At 31.2% G+C, this 15,793-nt stretch overlaps 1 protein-coding gene across 2 annotated transcripts; it reads left to right on the forward strand.

Moving 5' to 3' along the window:
• The first annotated feature begins 964 nt into the window (after positions 1-964).
• On the forward strand, positions 965-15,217 carry LOC108748537. 2 transcript variants are annotated; one of them, XM_018486759.1, is made up of 5 exons: positions 965-1,235; positions 5,449-5,584; positions 6,515-6,672; positions 6,746-6,858; positions 15,108-15,217. In XM_018486759.1, exons 1-5 carry the CDS (start codon positions 1,090-1,092, stop codon positions 15,152-15,154), a joined length of 600 nt encoding a protein of 199 aa, XP_018342261.1. In that variant the 5' UTR covers positions 965-1,089; the 3' UTR covers positions 15,155-15,217. The 2 variants fall into 2 exon arrangements, with proteins under 2 accessions (XP_018342261.1, XP_018342262.1); XM_018486760.1 differs by lacking the exon at positions 15,108-15,217 and adding an exon at positions 7,275-7,447.
• The last annotated feature ends 576 nt before the right edge of the window (positions 15,218-15,793 follow it).

Below are 15,793 nucleotides of genomic sequence, written 5' to 3' on the forward strand. Positions count from 1 at the left end.
TATTATTTCTAGAAGTTTTGCATGGTAGACCGACTTAAAAACATGCCGTTTTGTGTACAGGAGCCAATATATACTTAAATCAAGCATTCCTATGCTTTTCAGTGGTAGGGATTGAAGCCGGAAATTGACAGTTTAGATGGACACGTTATCTCATTTTATCTTGTATATTCTTTTCAATTAACCTTTTTGCATCGTTTTCAGCTACACTTTCTGCGACTAGTGTTGCCAAAAACATATAATCTTTTTTATATATATTATTCACAATACAACACATTTTCTTCATTTTTGTGTTTCTCTCTTCGTATTATACTTTGAATCAATGGAATCAATAATATATGAGAAAGGTTATGTGTTCTTGGCAGTACTAGTCGCAGAAAGTGTAGACAACAGTCAATTTCCGGCTTCAAGCTACGAACAGAATGCTTGGTCTAGGTATATATAGGTCTGTTCGCGTTGCTTGCACTTTTGGCACTCGACATCTTCACTTTCTCTCTTTTCAAGGCAAAATATGTATCTATTTCATTTTAAATGCAAAAATATTTGGGGATTTTATACAACGCTAACAGACCTTAGGTTTGTTTTCTGTGGCTGAACTAGTGTACATTTTTGGAACTTGAAGTAAGATAGGTATATGTTTTGTAGCGGATTGCTACATATAATAAATGTAGGTAATGGAGGAAACTCAGATTCACAAGTAATAACGTTTGTTTATTAGCACATATAATATCTTATCGCGATAATTGTAACTCGACATCTCACGTGTGTCGCAGTTGAAGAAGAACTAACTAAGAGAGTATGCTAGATGGGAAATTTAGTATCGTGTTCGTGAAAGCGCGCCATCTGATCGCGGAGTGTGTGAGTCTAAACGAGTATAAGGTATGGTTGAAGTATAACTCAAAGAGTGTGAAAATTGCGTGCGTGCGCGCGCGCGTGTGTGTGTGTGGTGTGTGGGGGGGGGGTGAAAGTGTGAATGTGTCTCTACAGTGATATTTGTTGAAAGTGAGAAAGAGTGCTAATGCAGTCTAGTGCAGGAATAGAAAACAGATTACTTATGTCGTTGATCTTGACACTTCATTTGGGAATTAAAAGATGGCATGGGAGCTTCACATGTGTCTCGTGCGCTACTTTTTACGTTTAGAAAGGCTGGACGACAAATGGAAGGAATTATCGAAAAAGGCTGAGAGATCGCTCGAAGGTTTAGCTAATCGAACAGAGCAATTGCGCCATGTCACGAAGTAAGTAGATAACAATTGCAGGCTTCTCTAGTGATCGCGCGATGATCTGCTACTGCGGAATTTTGACGGAAGTAAACTGGAATAAAATAGGTGGTTCGATTGCGCGGCAAAGCGAAGATAGAAAAAAAGATATAAATAATTGATTTTAGAAAAATAACGTTTTTTCATAATCAATAGCATCTTGAAACCACCAATAAATCGAAAATCGAAATGAATGTATTGCATACGAGATAAAAAAATAAAACGTTATTATAAAATGTAAATAAAACATTTTGTTACCACACAAGAAAATAAAGTATCCCAGAGAACATGCATGTCTGAAAGACATCCAAAAGACATCTTGAACTAGACGCCTTTAAAACTTTACCAAAAGACGCTATACATCTTTCAAATATTTTCGAGTAATTATACAGTTTAGCATAATCACTTCAAAGATCAATAAAATTAGGCTTATTCGATGCATTTGTGCATGAAATGAAAGAATCTGGTAAAAAAAGCGTCACTCTGCCCTGTGATCCGAAATATTAAGTTAAAATTGATAACTATTAAGGTTAGGAAATCTATCCTAGAGACAAAATGAGAGTAATTCTTCAGAAGAGTTACCTCCGATTTCGATGAAATTATGTTCATTCGATGCGTTTTTGCATAAAATGAAAGAATCTGATAGAAAAAAAATCTGGGACTACTCTGCGAAGCGAGATATTGGGCGTTAAAGTTGACTAAAGTGATACTACATAGCGCGATCATTAATCTGTCATATAGACAGTGGAGTGTGTATACTAATATAGTATAGAAATATAGCGGCTACGCCGCTTTGAACAAAAAGAAAATAACATATCCTACCCGCTTGAGGTCTAATTGTCTAGAAGTTGCAGCTTAGACAGTGTCCGCTTGGAATATTTTTACCCTATGAAGACAGTGGAGTATAAGAATAATTTTTTTAGAGCTTTTTACTGTCTAAGCTGTAACTTCTAGATAATTAGGCCCCAAGCGGGTAGGATATGTTATTTTTTTCGTTCGAGACGGCGTAGCCGCCCCAAATCAATAAGCATTAGTTTATATACTCCATCGTCTACAGATTAATGATCGCGTTATATAGTAATTCTTCATCTTATATGCAAAAAATGAATGTTCCATATCGCAAGATGTAATGGGAGCGTATTTATATTTACTCCAATAGTGTGCTGGAATTTTACAGGGCCCTTCAACGTTATTACCTTTCAAAATTTCATTTATTTTCGAAATTATAGTAAATCCAGAATTTCTTTTTAAGACTGAATCAAATTTCAAAATAACTTCTTTTCCACATTCGCCTGGTATTTTTAAAATATTTTCTATATTAGTTACCAAATCCATGGACTTAGTTAAAAGCATATATACCTCTCGTTTCTAACTTTTTCATAATTTTTGATAAATATTTAAAATGAGTTTAAATATGTACCAAATCGTTATCAAGTTGTTTATTTTGCAATACTTCCTAAACCATTTTTATTGATGTAACATCATTTGCATCAAATGATTGAACCACCTGTATTTTTAAATAAAAATAACAATTGCATAAACAACATGTTATACATATTAATAAATTTTACTATAATTTAATAATAATAAAAGAAAAAATATAAACCTCTTTGATTTCAGCGAGATATTTTGAATAAAACAATGCTGCTTGCAACCATGTTCCTCATCTTGTTATAACTGATTCAGGAGATAATGGTACCATTTTTTCTCGGTAACTTTCAACACGTAGTGGAGCTTTTAAAAATACTTTTTTTTATTGAAGATATTAATTTGTTAACTGATTGGAAATGAAAACGTATTTGTTCCGTGACTCTATTTAATCCATGAATTAAGCAAGTTAAATGCAACATATTAGGATAAAATATTTTCAAATGATCAATAACTTTTATCATAAAGGGTGTCCCAAAATTAACGCAAGATTTGAATTTGCCGCCATTTGTGCAGTAAAGTGTTGGCAACCCAAAAAAAAAAACAATTTAACAGCTGACAGTTTAGGGTTAGTGAAAATGGAGCGTGAAAATGGATTATTGAACATCAACAAATGGATGCTGATTTTTCGAGCAAAATCATCCTAAGCGATGAAGCACATTTTCACCTTGATGGCTTTGTTAATCGCCAAAATCGCCCCCTAGATCGTGTGATTTAACACCATTAGATTTCTTTTTATGGGGTTATTTGAAATCACAGGTCTATGTCAACAAGTCCACAACCACCCGTGCATTAAAGGAGGAGATCAACGCTGCATCAACGAAATTCAGCCACATTTATGCAAAATGGTCATGGAAAATTTCGACAAACAAGTGCGTATGTGCATGCAAAGCCGTGGAGGCCATTTGCCCGATGTGTTATTCCACAAATAACCCTATCCTATGTACTTTATGATTAAAAAAAAAAATAACAATCAAAAGACTAAAAACTGTGTTTTCTATTTAATTCAAATCTTGCGTTAATTTTGGGACACCCTTTATATGCAGCTGTATCTGTGACAAGTAATAATACTTTTTCTTCATTATCATTTTTGGCCATAATGTCAACAGTGTTGTATTGATCGAGCAATAATTGCATGATTCGTTTGTCCCAATTGTTTACATGCAAGTAAATATGGAATTCCTAGTTTACCTTCGCATATTTTTCCAATAATTAAATTAGCTATATAACGATCAAAAGTATCTGTAGTCTCATCTACAGAAATTCAAACATAATTTTTACCAATATTATGAATTTTTTGAATTTTTCTATTGTAACATTTTTTGAGAGAATTTTTTCGAAGCGTCAATTCATTAGGAATTTTTCGATTTGTATATTTATTTAAAAAATTATTCCATATTTTATTATCGAGTGCATGCCAAGGCATATTTACAGCCACCATTGTTTCACACAATTCATAACAAAATGAATTATATTTTAAATTAATATTCAAATCGTAATTTTCAGCTTTATTGCTTTTATGTACTGCAATGTTTAAATGTTTTGTCAATTGCGATTTTCGTTCACATGAAATCTTGAAAGCAAAATTTATTTACATAATTAGATTGTGCACAATACTTAAATTTAATAATATAAAATTGAAAAATTTAACATATTTCACGTATTCAACACAAATTCAATATAAAACTTTAAGGACTTGAGTGGACTAAACCAATATACAAAATGTTTTTTGCTATGAAATATCAAATAATATACATACATATTTGTTGCATAAGTTACAACAAACACTTGCTCCATCAAAAATGAAATATTTTTCATCCATTGATTTTATCCAATCGTTAATTAGAACACATCTCTTCTTTTTACTTTTTCCTATTTTATGAATTTGATAATATTTTTCAAAATAATATTCACTGTCTCGCGACTACTTCACAAGATAATAGCTAGCAACGTATTAATTTCAGAACATCTGAACGTTTGCATGTTCCAAAGTGATAATGATAAATATTTACGTATTTTACTTTATTTGAGGGATTTATTCTGTAAATATTAACGATAAATTGTCGTGCAGTTTGACATTAATATAAAATACATTGGAATTAATATAAAATACATAAAATTGTTTAAAATATGTCAAAATATGCACGAAATATGTACGAAATATGCAAATATGCATAAAATATGCAAATATGCAAAATATGTACAAATATGCAAATATGCAAAATATGCACAAATAAATATGCATTTTTAAAATGCTTTTTTAATAAAACACATTTCTACTTTAGTCTTACTTTTCAATCCGCACTCTGAAAAAATATGCAATTGCATAAAAATCTGATGTCTAGTCATAAATCAGAAGTCAGAAGTTAAAAACTGGCGACTGATTGATCAATTTTTAGCTTCTGACTTCTGATTTATGATTAATGGTTTATTATAGAAGGCCCATAAGATGTCTTAAGGATAATATTTTTAGGACGTCGTAAATCGACGCATAAGACATCTTAAAGATGTCATTCGGATACTTCCAAAAAATATCTCATGAATTTTAGGACGTCTTTATGTCTTATAAGATGTCTCAATGTTCTCTGGGACAATTATCTAATTCTACGCAAGTGCAGGCATAAAATGCTTATATCGACAGTCACGAAAATTTGAATAGTTTGAAAAGTTTTTGAATTTAAAAGTAAATTAATTCATAAATAATATAAGAAAACAAATCGGCTTCTTAACATCAATTAATTGATTAATTTTTTTTGCTGTGCAGTGAAAAAATAGACGGAGCAGAAAATAGCATAGATCAGGAAACGCGGGAAAGATTGATATTTAAAATCCTTATGGGCCTCGAGGAAGAAATTGCACTTCTTTCGAATATCCTGACGCAATTTAATGATATCAATCAGGTAGGGGAGATCGGGGACAAAAATAACAAGGGGACAATAGCAACATCGTTAATATTTCTTAAATAATAGATATGAGTATGCGGTTGTATGATAAAATTCTGTAAATAGAGAGAGATTGAATCGTTCGTTACACACTAATTCTTGCGGAACGTATACGAGTGCAGAAGCAAAAATTACTTTTTCCATACATTAAGTAAGTTTTATTATGTGCACAAAATCTAAATTTTTTTTTCTTTCTTTATAACGAAGGTGCAATGTATTATCTTAATGTTTTAATTATCTACGTTGATGGTTTGCACATTTGAGTTGATTTTTATCTAGATTTTTATTTAAAAAATTTACTATAAATCATAAAATACCATTAGGGGATGATAGTAACATGCCTGGGGTCAGTTGTAACGTTACACTTGTCCCCGAACTTATTTGATTTTATTTTAGTATTATTTTGTACAATGTTATTTTTCTTCATAGAATGCTGTTAACAAAAAAAAGAACAGATAAGAGAAAAATTACATAAAAGAAGTGCCTTTATATAAATAGACATTTAAAGAGATTATAAAGGGCCAGTTATCCATTCGAGCAGCTGTAAGAAAGAGTCTGACTTATATAGTTGTGTTATGTACCTTTGGCAAATGTAGTACAGTTATCCCCCCTCTGTTACAATTGTTCACGGGGTTGGGACGATTGTAACAAAATTCCTCATAGTCTTTAAACAAACATAACTTTTTTCTAGTTACATAAAAAAATTAAACCAAAGAAAATTTTGTAGTTAAATAAATTCTACATCTAAAGATACATATTTTTTAAATGTAAATTATATTTAAATTGTTATAACACTTTAAAGTGAAAATGTTACTTTTGTCCCTGGTCTTCTCTATTATCTTCATTCTGTTAACATAGAAAAAACAATATTTGAATCTGCGATTTCAGGATTTGAAGAATTATTTGATTAATTTAGAAAACGCTAGAAGCAAGATATCTTTAAAGGACAAATTAATGCAAGAATTAATTAAGGGAACATCTTATCGACCAGCGCTTGAATTGCTCCTGCAGTGGGCTACGGAGGGTTATCAATTCTTTCATAATATGTATTCATCTTTTTAAGAACAGCTGTGATAAATGAGATTTCAATATCTAATTATTATGTTTTGTATGCATTAGGTATCTTCGTATCAGCGATTGTATGAAATCAATTGATTACAAGACAGAAGAGACTATCAACAATCTGATTTCTTCTTTCGTGGAAGAGGATCGTGGAAGAAAGTATATAAATAGTAGGCGTAATTTATTTCTTTTCCAATAAAAGTAATAAAAGCTATTAAAAGAGTATTATATAATAATCCACATATATGAACCCAGTAAACGAGAATAAATTGAAACGGACTCAGTTCTTCAATAAAACGCATTCGCGAACGTTAAATGAATTCTTTTCAATCCGAATGCATTTTCTTTTTTAAAATTATATATGATCATCAGGCAGTTTTAAAATATGTTATCGTAAATTGAAAAATATATCGTCCAACTGCATACATCATGTTAACCATAGTCGAACCCCAGTGGAACAGTACAATTCTAGATCTCATTTTGTCTCTGTGACAGATTTCCTAACCTCAATAATCATTAACTTTAATGCTGAATCTACAAGTCTGTAGTCAGAAGTCTTACCCGTATAGTTTTTCATTATTTTAAGGCTGGAAGAAGCCTCCATGAAGAATTCCTCGATTCTCCAAGGCCTCCTTGTTTCATAAATGGATCTCAAGTCTGCCTTCCCGAAGGAAGGAATATTTTAGGGATTTTAGTAACCTACTCAAGGCAGCATGTCATAATATAGAGTATATGCAAACCTATTATCATGAATTACGAATAATAAAGGTTATAAAGGCATTGTTAATTAAATAAAGTCGTGATTAAGAATTTTGCAACAATAATGGACAAAAATAAAACTAATAGCGAATTCGATTGGACGCACTTATTGCCCACTGATGCACATTAAAACTATCGTACATACTCAAAATAACAAATATATATTTATAAATAAACATAAAAATCGATTAAATCATGAAATACTCAATACATTTTATTGCACTATTAGATAAAATATGTATTTCATAATTCAAGATATTTGCATTTTATTTTTATACTAAAATTAAATCAGTGAACGCTTTAATATACATCAGTGCTTCCAATCGAATTCGCCATAATGCTTATTATACAAAGAAGGAGAAAATACTTTTAACGTAGTTTATTTCCGAAAAAAAAAAAACTAAAATAATTATCAATGCGACAGATCTAAATTAAAACTATCGAAAATAAAAAGATCAATGTGATGAACTAAATTTGGTTTGATTGATTATGAAGGCTGCACCCCCTCCTCAAAGAAACTCGTAACCTTCTTTGAGAAAAGGAAGGTAATAAGGCTCCTTGTTTGATCAAGAAAGAAAGAAAATTATAATATTAATAAAAAAATAGATATTTTAAGATCTGCTAAAATATGTACTCATAATGAGAATATTAAAAATATTATTTATAGTATTGCCACTACAAAACAGAATATTAGATATTGTCACAAAGAATTCGTTCCGATAAAAATCAATAAAATTTCAACACAAGATGTTAGAAGGAACAATTCTATCGTTATTATTATTATTATTATTATTATTAGGCGTTAGGAACTCGAAAGCTCATTGCCGCAAATACCAAATCCCGCCACTGTTCCCTGGGCAAGATCCCTCCATTTGTGACCCTCGTACCCCATTTCGTTAAGGTCCATTCTAATATTATCTTCCCATCTACGTCTTGGTCTACCCAATGGTCTTTTCCCATCCGGTTTACCAATTAGTACTTTATATGTAATTCGATTCTCATCCATACGCGCTGCGTGACCTGCCCATCTTAATCGACGCGATTTTATGACATTAATAATATCCGGACTATTATATAATTGATGTAATTCTGCGTTGTGTAATTTTCTCCATTCGCCCGTTTCCTCATCGCGTTTTGCCCCGATGATTTTTCGAAGTACTTTATTTTCGAAAGCCCTAAATCTTTTCTCGTCTTGTAATGTAAGTGACCACGCTTCGCTGCTATAAAGGACTACCGGACTACTATTCTATCGTTACACATCATAATAATGTCGGTCCGGAGAAACTTGTTTTTGATTACAAATTAAACAACATAAATAAGAACTGATTGATTAACCTCAGTAATATTGACATTCCTGAAAATGCTAAATTCATATTACAATTAGGTCAACGTTTCAATCTACCGAATAACGTTACTAATAAGGAAAAAATTACAATAGAATTGATCAAACATATAGAAAATAATTTAGTTAAATTGGATGAAAGAACAAAGAATTCTATTAGAAAAGAGGTCATATCTATTCTGAATAATATAAAATTTAGTTTTTCGAATAATTTGAATGATATTTTGATAAAAAAAGAGCTTAAAGAACTCAATTAGTTTATTGCTAATTACCCTGATTTGTTAATTACTAGAGTGGATAAGGGCAATATAACGATTATACTTTAAGGATTACCATAATGGTATAATAATAAAATGCATAAAATTTTGTCTGATAGCAACACTTACAGAACGTTAAAAAAAGATCCTATTAGTAAATTGACAACGGAAATACGTACACTTTTGACACGTTGGAAGACTAAAGGTTTCATTGATCAATCTTTATATAAAAAATTGTATATATCGGATGGAGATTAACCGATCTTATGGGCTCCCCAAAGTGCATAAAGATGGTTATCCTTTAAGAATGATTGTTAGTTGTATCAACAGTCCCTTTTTCAATTTAGCTGTTTTTCTAAAAAATGTTATTGACAAAAGTATTTAAAAAAATTTTAGTTACATTAAAAACAGTTTTGATCTTGTTAAAAAAATTAATGGTATGTCATATGGTATATTACAGGAAGATTACCAAATCATATCTTTTGACATTACTTCTATGTACTCTAATATTCCTAATGAGTTAGTATTAAAAAGTGTCTTGGAAAGATGGAACTTGATATGCAATAACACGTCAATACTTCTCCACGAGTTCAAAATAGCAATTTCAATTATTATAAAGTCTATTTTTTTTAAATTTAATGATGTAATTAATGAACAAATATTCGGTCTGCCCATGGGATCTCCTCTCTCTCCAATTCTAGCGGATATGGTAATACAAAATTTGGAATGTAATATTTTTAAGATATTAACTACACATATTTCACTTTATTATCGCTATGTGGACGATATTATTATCTCAGCTCCAAACGATCACATTAATAAAATACTATGCTCTTTTAATTCTTACTATGAAAGAATGAAATTTACAGTCGAATATGGTGACAATAGAGGAATAAATTTTCTGGATGTAAAACTTTAATTGAAGATGGGAGAATTATTTTTGACAATTATAAGAAGCCTACAAATTCTGGAAGATACTTAAACTTTTTTTCTAATCATCCGATAGAACATAAAAGGGATGTTGTAATTGGACAGTTAAACAGAATCCTATTCCTTTCCCATCCAAAATTCTATGAGAATAATATCATTTCTCTAATCAAAATTTTCCAACAAAATAGATATCCATCTGAATTTTTATTTACAACGATTAATAGGAACTCTGTCTTTCAAAAATATTGGGTCGTCTGGAAAGTTCGTGCGTATTTTCCGGACGACCCAATAATTTCGAAATGATCAAAGAACATAAAGATATTTTTAACTCGGATTTCTCTAGTACTAAAAAGTTTTTTACCATTCTTTATTACAAAAAAACTTTGGAAAAATTTAAATTCTTTACAAAAAAATTCTACTTTAATATAGCTTACAAACCAATGAATTGTATGAACACTTTCATAAAAACAGGTAAAGATAAAATTAAAATGAAGATCATTCGAATGTCGTTTATAAAATTAACTGTCATGACTGCAATTATTTTCATGTAGGACAGACAAAAAGGAAACTAAAGACGCGACTAAAAGAATATATAAACGATTTAAAAAAACCTACTAATTCTTTGTCTGTTACTTCTTGTCACAAATTTGATAATAATCATACGATTGACTGGGATAATGCTAGCATTCTTGATTTCGAACATTCGTATAATATTATAAAAGGATGGTCTCCGAGATGATACATATCAAATGACAAGAAAAAGGTTTAAACAGAGTGACACAGAACGCTTCCCTGAAATTTACCTACCATTGGAAAAAGCCCCTCTACTCACACTTAGAATTATTCTCTTTCTCATTCATTCTTATTTTCTCTCCTTTCCTCGTATAATATATAGACTGCCGCTAGCTATAGTTCTTCGTAATTGTCAGAAATAATTTTTTAAACAGTGTTCCAAGAGTTCGGCTTTTAAGTTTTATTACTCCGAGTTATAGTTGCGAGGATTTGTGTCATAAGATACATGGTAAGTGATCGTTCATTGTAAATTGATAGTAATTTTCGCGATAATAATTACAAGTATTGTATTGGAAAAGTTGTTAAAAGCGTAATAATTTTTTTTTTAATTTTACTTATTTAGAATCTGGGAATTCCGTATTTTCACACGAAGTCGTTCATTGCTTCTTATGAAAACAGGAATCATAATTATAATAAAGAATACATCAAAAGATTTTAAATATTAATTTTAATTCTCTGTACTTCAACTCAAGCTATAAATTCATACCATAAGCGATTGGAAAATTATTTCATCATCTATCGGACTTGCGAGCATTGCTTTCAATTTTATGTAATTTTTTTTTAATGTCATCTTGATATTATTGTACTACCTTCGAATATTGTTTAATTAATTTTTTGTAAATTTTTTATTTTTTGTCATCTTTGTTGTACTGATGATGGTCAAATCTTCACCGAAACGTCTACTTTTTTATATGAGAATTTTAAATATATAACTTGTGTTAACATCTATTGGTGTGGCTATATACTCTCTATTATTTATATTTTGTATTTCTTAGCCACCTTCAAACATTTTTAATTTTGATCAAGAAAGGTTTATGAAACGTGAAATAAGGAACAAAAAATCCTCATTTCTCAAGGAAGGATTTCTCTATGAATACGAGTATTAGACTTAATCGGTGAAATTGGTCAATAGCCAACTTGTACATACGACTAACGTTGATTGGTCAACTATCGATTTAAGGCTAATACTCGTATTCATAGTTCTTTCTTGAGGAATAAGGATTCCTTGTTCTTCATTTCACGTTTTATAAACTTTCCTTGACCAAATAAGGAGCCTTATTAGCTTCTTTTTCTCAAGGAAGATTACGAGTTTCCTTGAGGAGGAGGTGCAGCCTTCATAATCAATCAAACTACCAAATTTAGTTCATCACACTGGTCTTTTTACTTTCGATAGCTTTTAATTTAGATCTGTCGCATTGATAATTATTTTCGATAATTTTTTTTCCGGAAATAAACTACGTCAAAAGTATTTTCTCCTTCTTTGTATAATAAGCATTATGGCGAATTCGATTGGAAGCATTGATATATATTAAAGCGTTGTACATTGATTTAATTTTAGTATAAAAATAAAATGCAAATATCTTGAATTATGAAATACATATTTTATCTAATAGTGCAATAAAATGTATTGAGTATTTCATGGTTTAATCGATTTAATCGATTTTTATGTTTATTTATAAACATATATTTATGTTATTTTGTTCCGGAATTATCGTTATAATCTTTTCATATTCTTGAAGCAAGCAAACAGCGCGTCGACACCAAGCGATCAAAACACGAGCATATCTCGATCCTGTGCTAATCACGCTATTTGTCTCAAATGGCACGCAACTCCCCTTGCGTAAATCCAGAAAATCATCGATCGCGCACACGCTTCGTGTGAGAATAGTGAGTTCGCCATCGGATCCCGATCAATGTACATCATATATCGCTCCTCGCTCTTAACGCATCTTAGCGAAAAATTAAGTGCGAACCAATCGACTTGTCGTCGCGTATCACCGGTGCCTTCTATCACATAACGTGATCGGTATACACGTACCGCGAGACGGTTCAGTGCGCGAGACTTACCGGCGTTTCCAACGAGATTTGCCGGTTACGTTGCTGCTCGCAATACACATTCTTTCGAACGAGAAATTACTCAACGTCGTACCAAGTGCGAAATACTGTGAACGCATCGAACCGAATGCATCAATTGTCAGAATATTATTACTACGAGCATCGCTATATTGTATACATATTGTATATTATGACATGCTACCTTTAGTAGGTTACTAAAATCCCTAAAATATTTCTTTCTTCGGGAAGGCAGACTTGAAATCAGTTTATGAAACAAGGAGGCCTTGACAAATCGAGGAATCCTTCATGGAGGCTTCCTCCACCTTCAAAATAAGGAAGGTCTATGAATACGGTTGTAATGACTTCCGCTTACAGACTCCTTATAGACCCTACATAACGCTTAATATCTCGGTTTGCGGGGCCGCCCTAACGGTTTTTTTTTTACATATTCTTTTATTGCAAACAAAAAACGCGTTGAATGAACCTAATTTCATCAAAATCGGAGGTGCAGTCCGTATTCTAAATAATTACCTGTTTAAGAATCATATAATATTATCAGGAGTGGATATATAACCATTTATTAATATTTTAGGAATATTATTTAATATTATATAATTTTAATAAAATATTATTAAAACATTATATTGAATATTCTAAAATATGTCTAAAATAATATTTTATAATATATTGTGCGCTTATAAGGTAGAAACTCGGACTGAAATTACATTATGGATTAAAATCTCAATTCGATTACGATTATGATCTGAGACTATCCAATTTTCAGTTTCGGTGTTATTTTAGGGGCGCGATTCCGTAACTGTCTTTACAAATATTTTATATGGTGAAAAAGCTGCGCAACGACATCGACAACTGTCGGTAGGCGTGTAAAGTGGTTACGAAATCGCGCCTCAGGGGTACTATTCTATATATATCTACCGATAGTTGTCGATGTCGTTATATCTTGCGCATCTTTTTTACTATACAAATGTCTGCCTGACATAATGACACTATAAGCCTGACATAAGAAAAATGATTCCAACCTATCAGAAACCGTGTATTTCGGTGTCCGATATCTGATTGAAATCTGTATTCCCTATTTCTTTTATTGTGGCTGCACTTACGGATATTTTTGTGCGAATACATACATATACATACGGTAGTAGTTAAAATTACATCTTTGTGCACTATTTCAAAGTTGCAGTATAGTTGAATTTGCTAGTACATTTACTTCGAGCGTATCTTTTACCGTCATACGCGGCGTAACTTGCGTAAGCGTAACTTGCGCCGACCAATCATATTATTTCACTTGAACATCAGTTTCTGTCTAGTTACTTTATGCTTTTTACGTTATTTTGTTGTTACGCCGAAACATGGTGGAACCATGCGTCGAATCCAATTTCTGGCTCATTTTAGCTTATTCTGTCTGAAAAAATATGGGTTTCGATTTTGTAACAGTACAATTATAGAAGTCGTGCGCCCTTTTGCATCGCGTCGAAATCAGTCGAAATTCATATGGAACAGTACAATTATAGACCTTATTTTGCTTCTGTCACAGATTTCCTAACTTCAATAGTCATTAACTTTAACGCTTAATATTTTAGATTACAGGGCAGATCGACGCTTTTTTTGTCAGATTCTTTCGTTTTATGTAAAAATGCGTTGAATAAGTTTAAGAGTAATCTCTCAAAACTACTTAATTTTAATAATTTATTCAATCATCCGCTCATATGTACGCAATGGAAAGGTGCCGGTTCCCCATGAGGCATATTTTTCGAGATGCGTTACGAAAACCAATCGTAAATTCATTTAGCATTTCTGTTAGAGTGTACAACAGAAATTCTAATCAACAATTGATTGCATTTCTCTAAAATACACCCTATGTGAATGTCAGTCTTCAGAATGGCATAACGTATATTCTATCTAGTAATTACTAGAATACGCAAATTACGCTTACGTAGGTTACGTCGCATGTGATGGCATCCTTACCCCGCAACTATAATAGAGTAGTAAGCTGGGCGATACGGGCAGTAGTGTAAAAAATATTTTTTACGTCACTGTAAAAATCGCCTTATTGATTGGTTGCTGCTTCTGCTGCTTGACGCTTGCATGTGAATGATGAATTCGATCACTCGCACTACACTGGACTAGTGCATATTAAAAGCTGCTTTATATAAAATATCTCAATGCAGTGATACAATATAATCAACTTTGACAATAAAATGATACATATATATTTTGTTAAATAACGTGACAAACAATAAATGATCATTAGTAGCTAGTTAATCGTTTAAAATATTTATATACTTTTACATTTAACTTCGCTAATTTTATGTAAAGCAGCTTTTAGTATGCACTGACCTAGCGTAGTGCAACTAAAAGTGACCGAATTCGCTATAAGCAGGCTTACTACTAATATTGTGTTTGCGGAATATATATATATTTAAGTTCAATTATTCAAATATTATTACAGGAAGATTAACAAAAATTGTTCTTTTTTTTTTAGAAATTCTCGCTTTTACGCAATTTTTGGCTAAGGAGAGTTTTCATTAGAAAGGAAAAGGTATATGAATCCAATGAAGCAATAAGGAAGTTCAAATGGATAAAATTATGCGAAAATGAAAATATTTTATATATATATTGATAAATTATAATTATGTACTCCTTCTGTTCGAGAACTGCTTTTCAAATAAATATTTTCTTTTATACATAAAGAATAGGATAACCATAATTACTGATATAAGATAACCGTGCAAAAATAATTTGCATTGGAGAATGCAGACCTTTGAACAAGATTTAATGTATTGAAAGTATCGAAAGGAACAGAATCACAGAAAAGCTTCAAGAAGTGACATATTAGACTATACTCTGTAAAAGAATTTGTAATATACGAATTGGCATAAGCTAACTTGCCAGGCTCGAATAGTTCCGAAATTGTATCTAAAAATAATTTTTTTCTTCACATATAGAAAACTCAAATTGTCAAAAAAATAGACATAAAATGTAATACAGGCGTACGTGTCATTCCGCGATATCAAATCATTTACATTTTTTACATACATTTGAAGTCCAGTAAATGAGAATGGATTAAAATGGATTGAAATTTTTTCTATCCGAATTCGTATTTTAAATAGCTTTTTTTTGAATTTAATTAAATTCAGTTTGATTCAATTAGATTCAATTGGATGCAAT

Source organism: Trachymyrmex septentrionalis, unplaced genomic scaffold (assembly GCF_001594115.1).
Source record: "Trachymyrmex septentrionalis isolate Tsep2-gDNA-1 unplaced genomic scaffold, Tsep1.0 scaffold23, whole genome shotgun sequence".
Lineage (NCBI taxonomy): Eukaryota > Metazoa > Arthropoda > Insecta > Hymenoptera > Formicidae > Trachymyrmex > Trachymyrmex septentrionalis.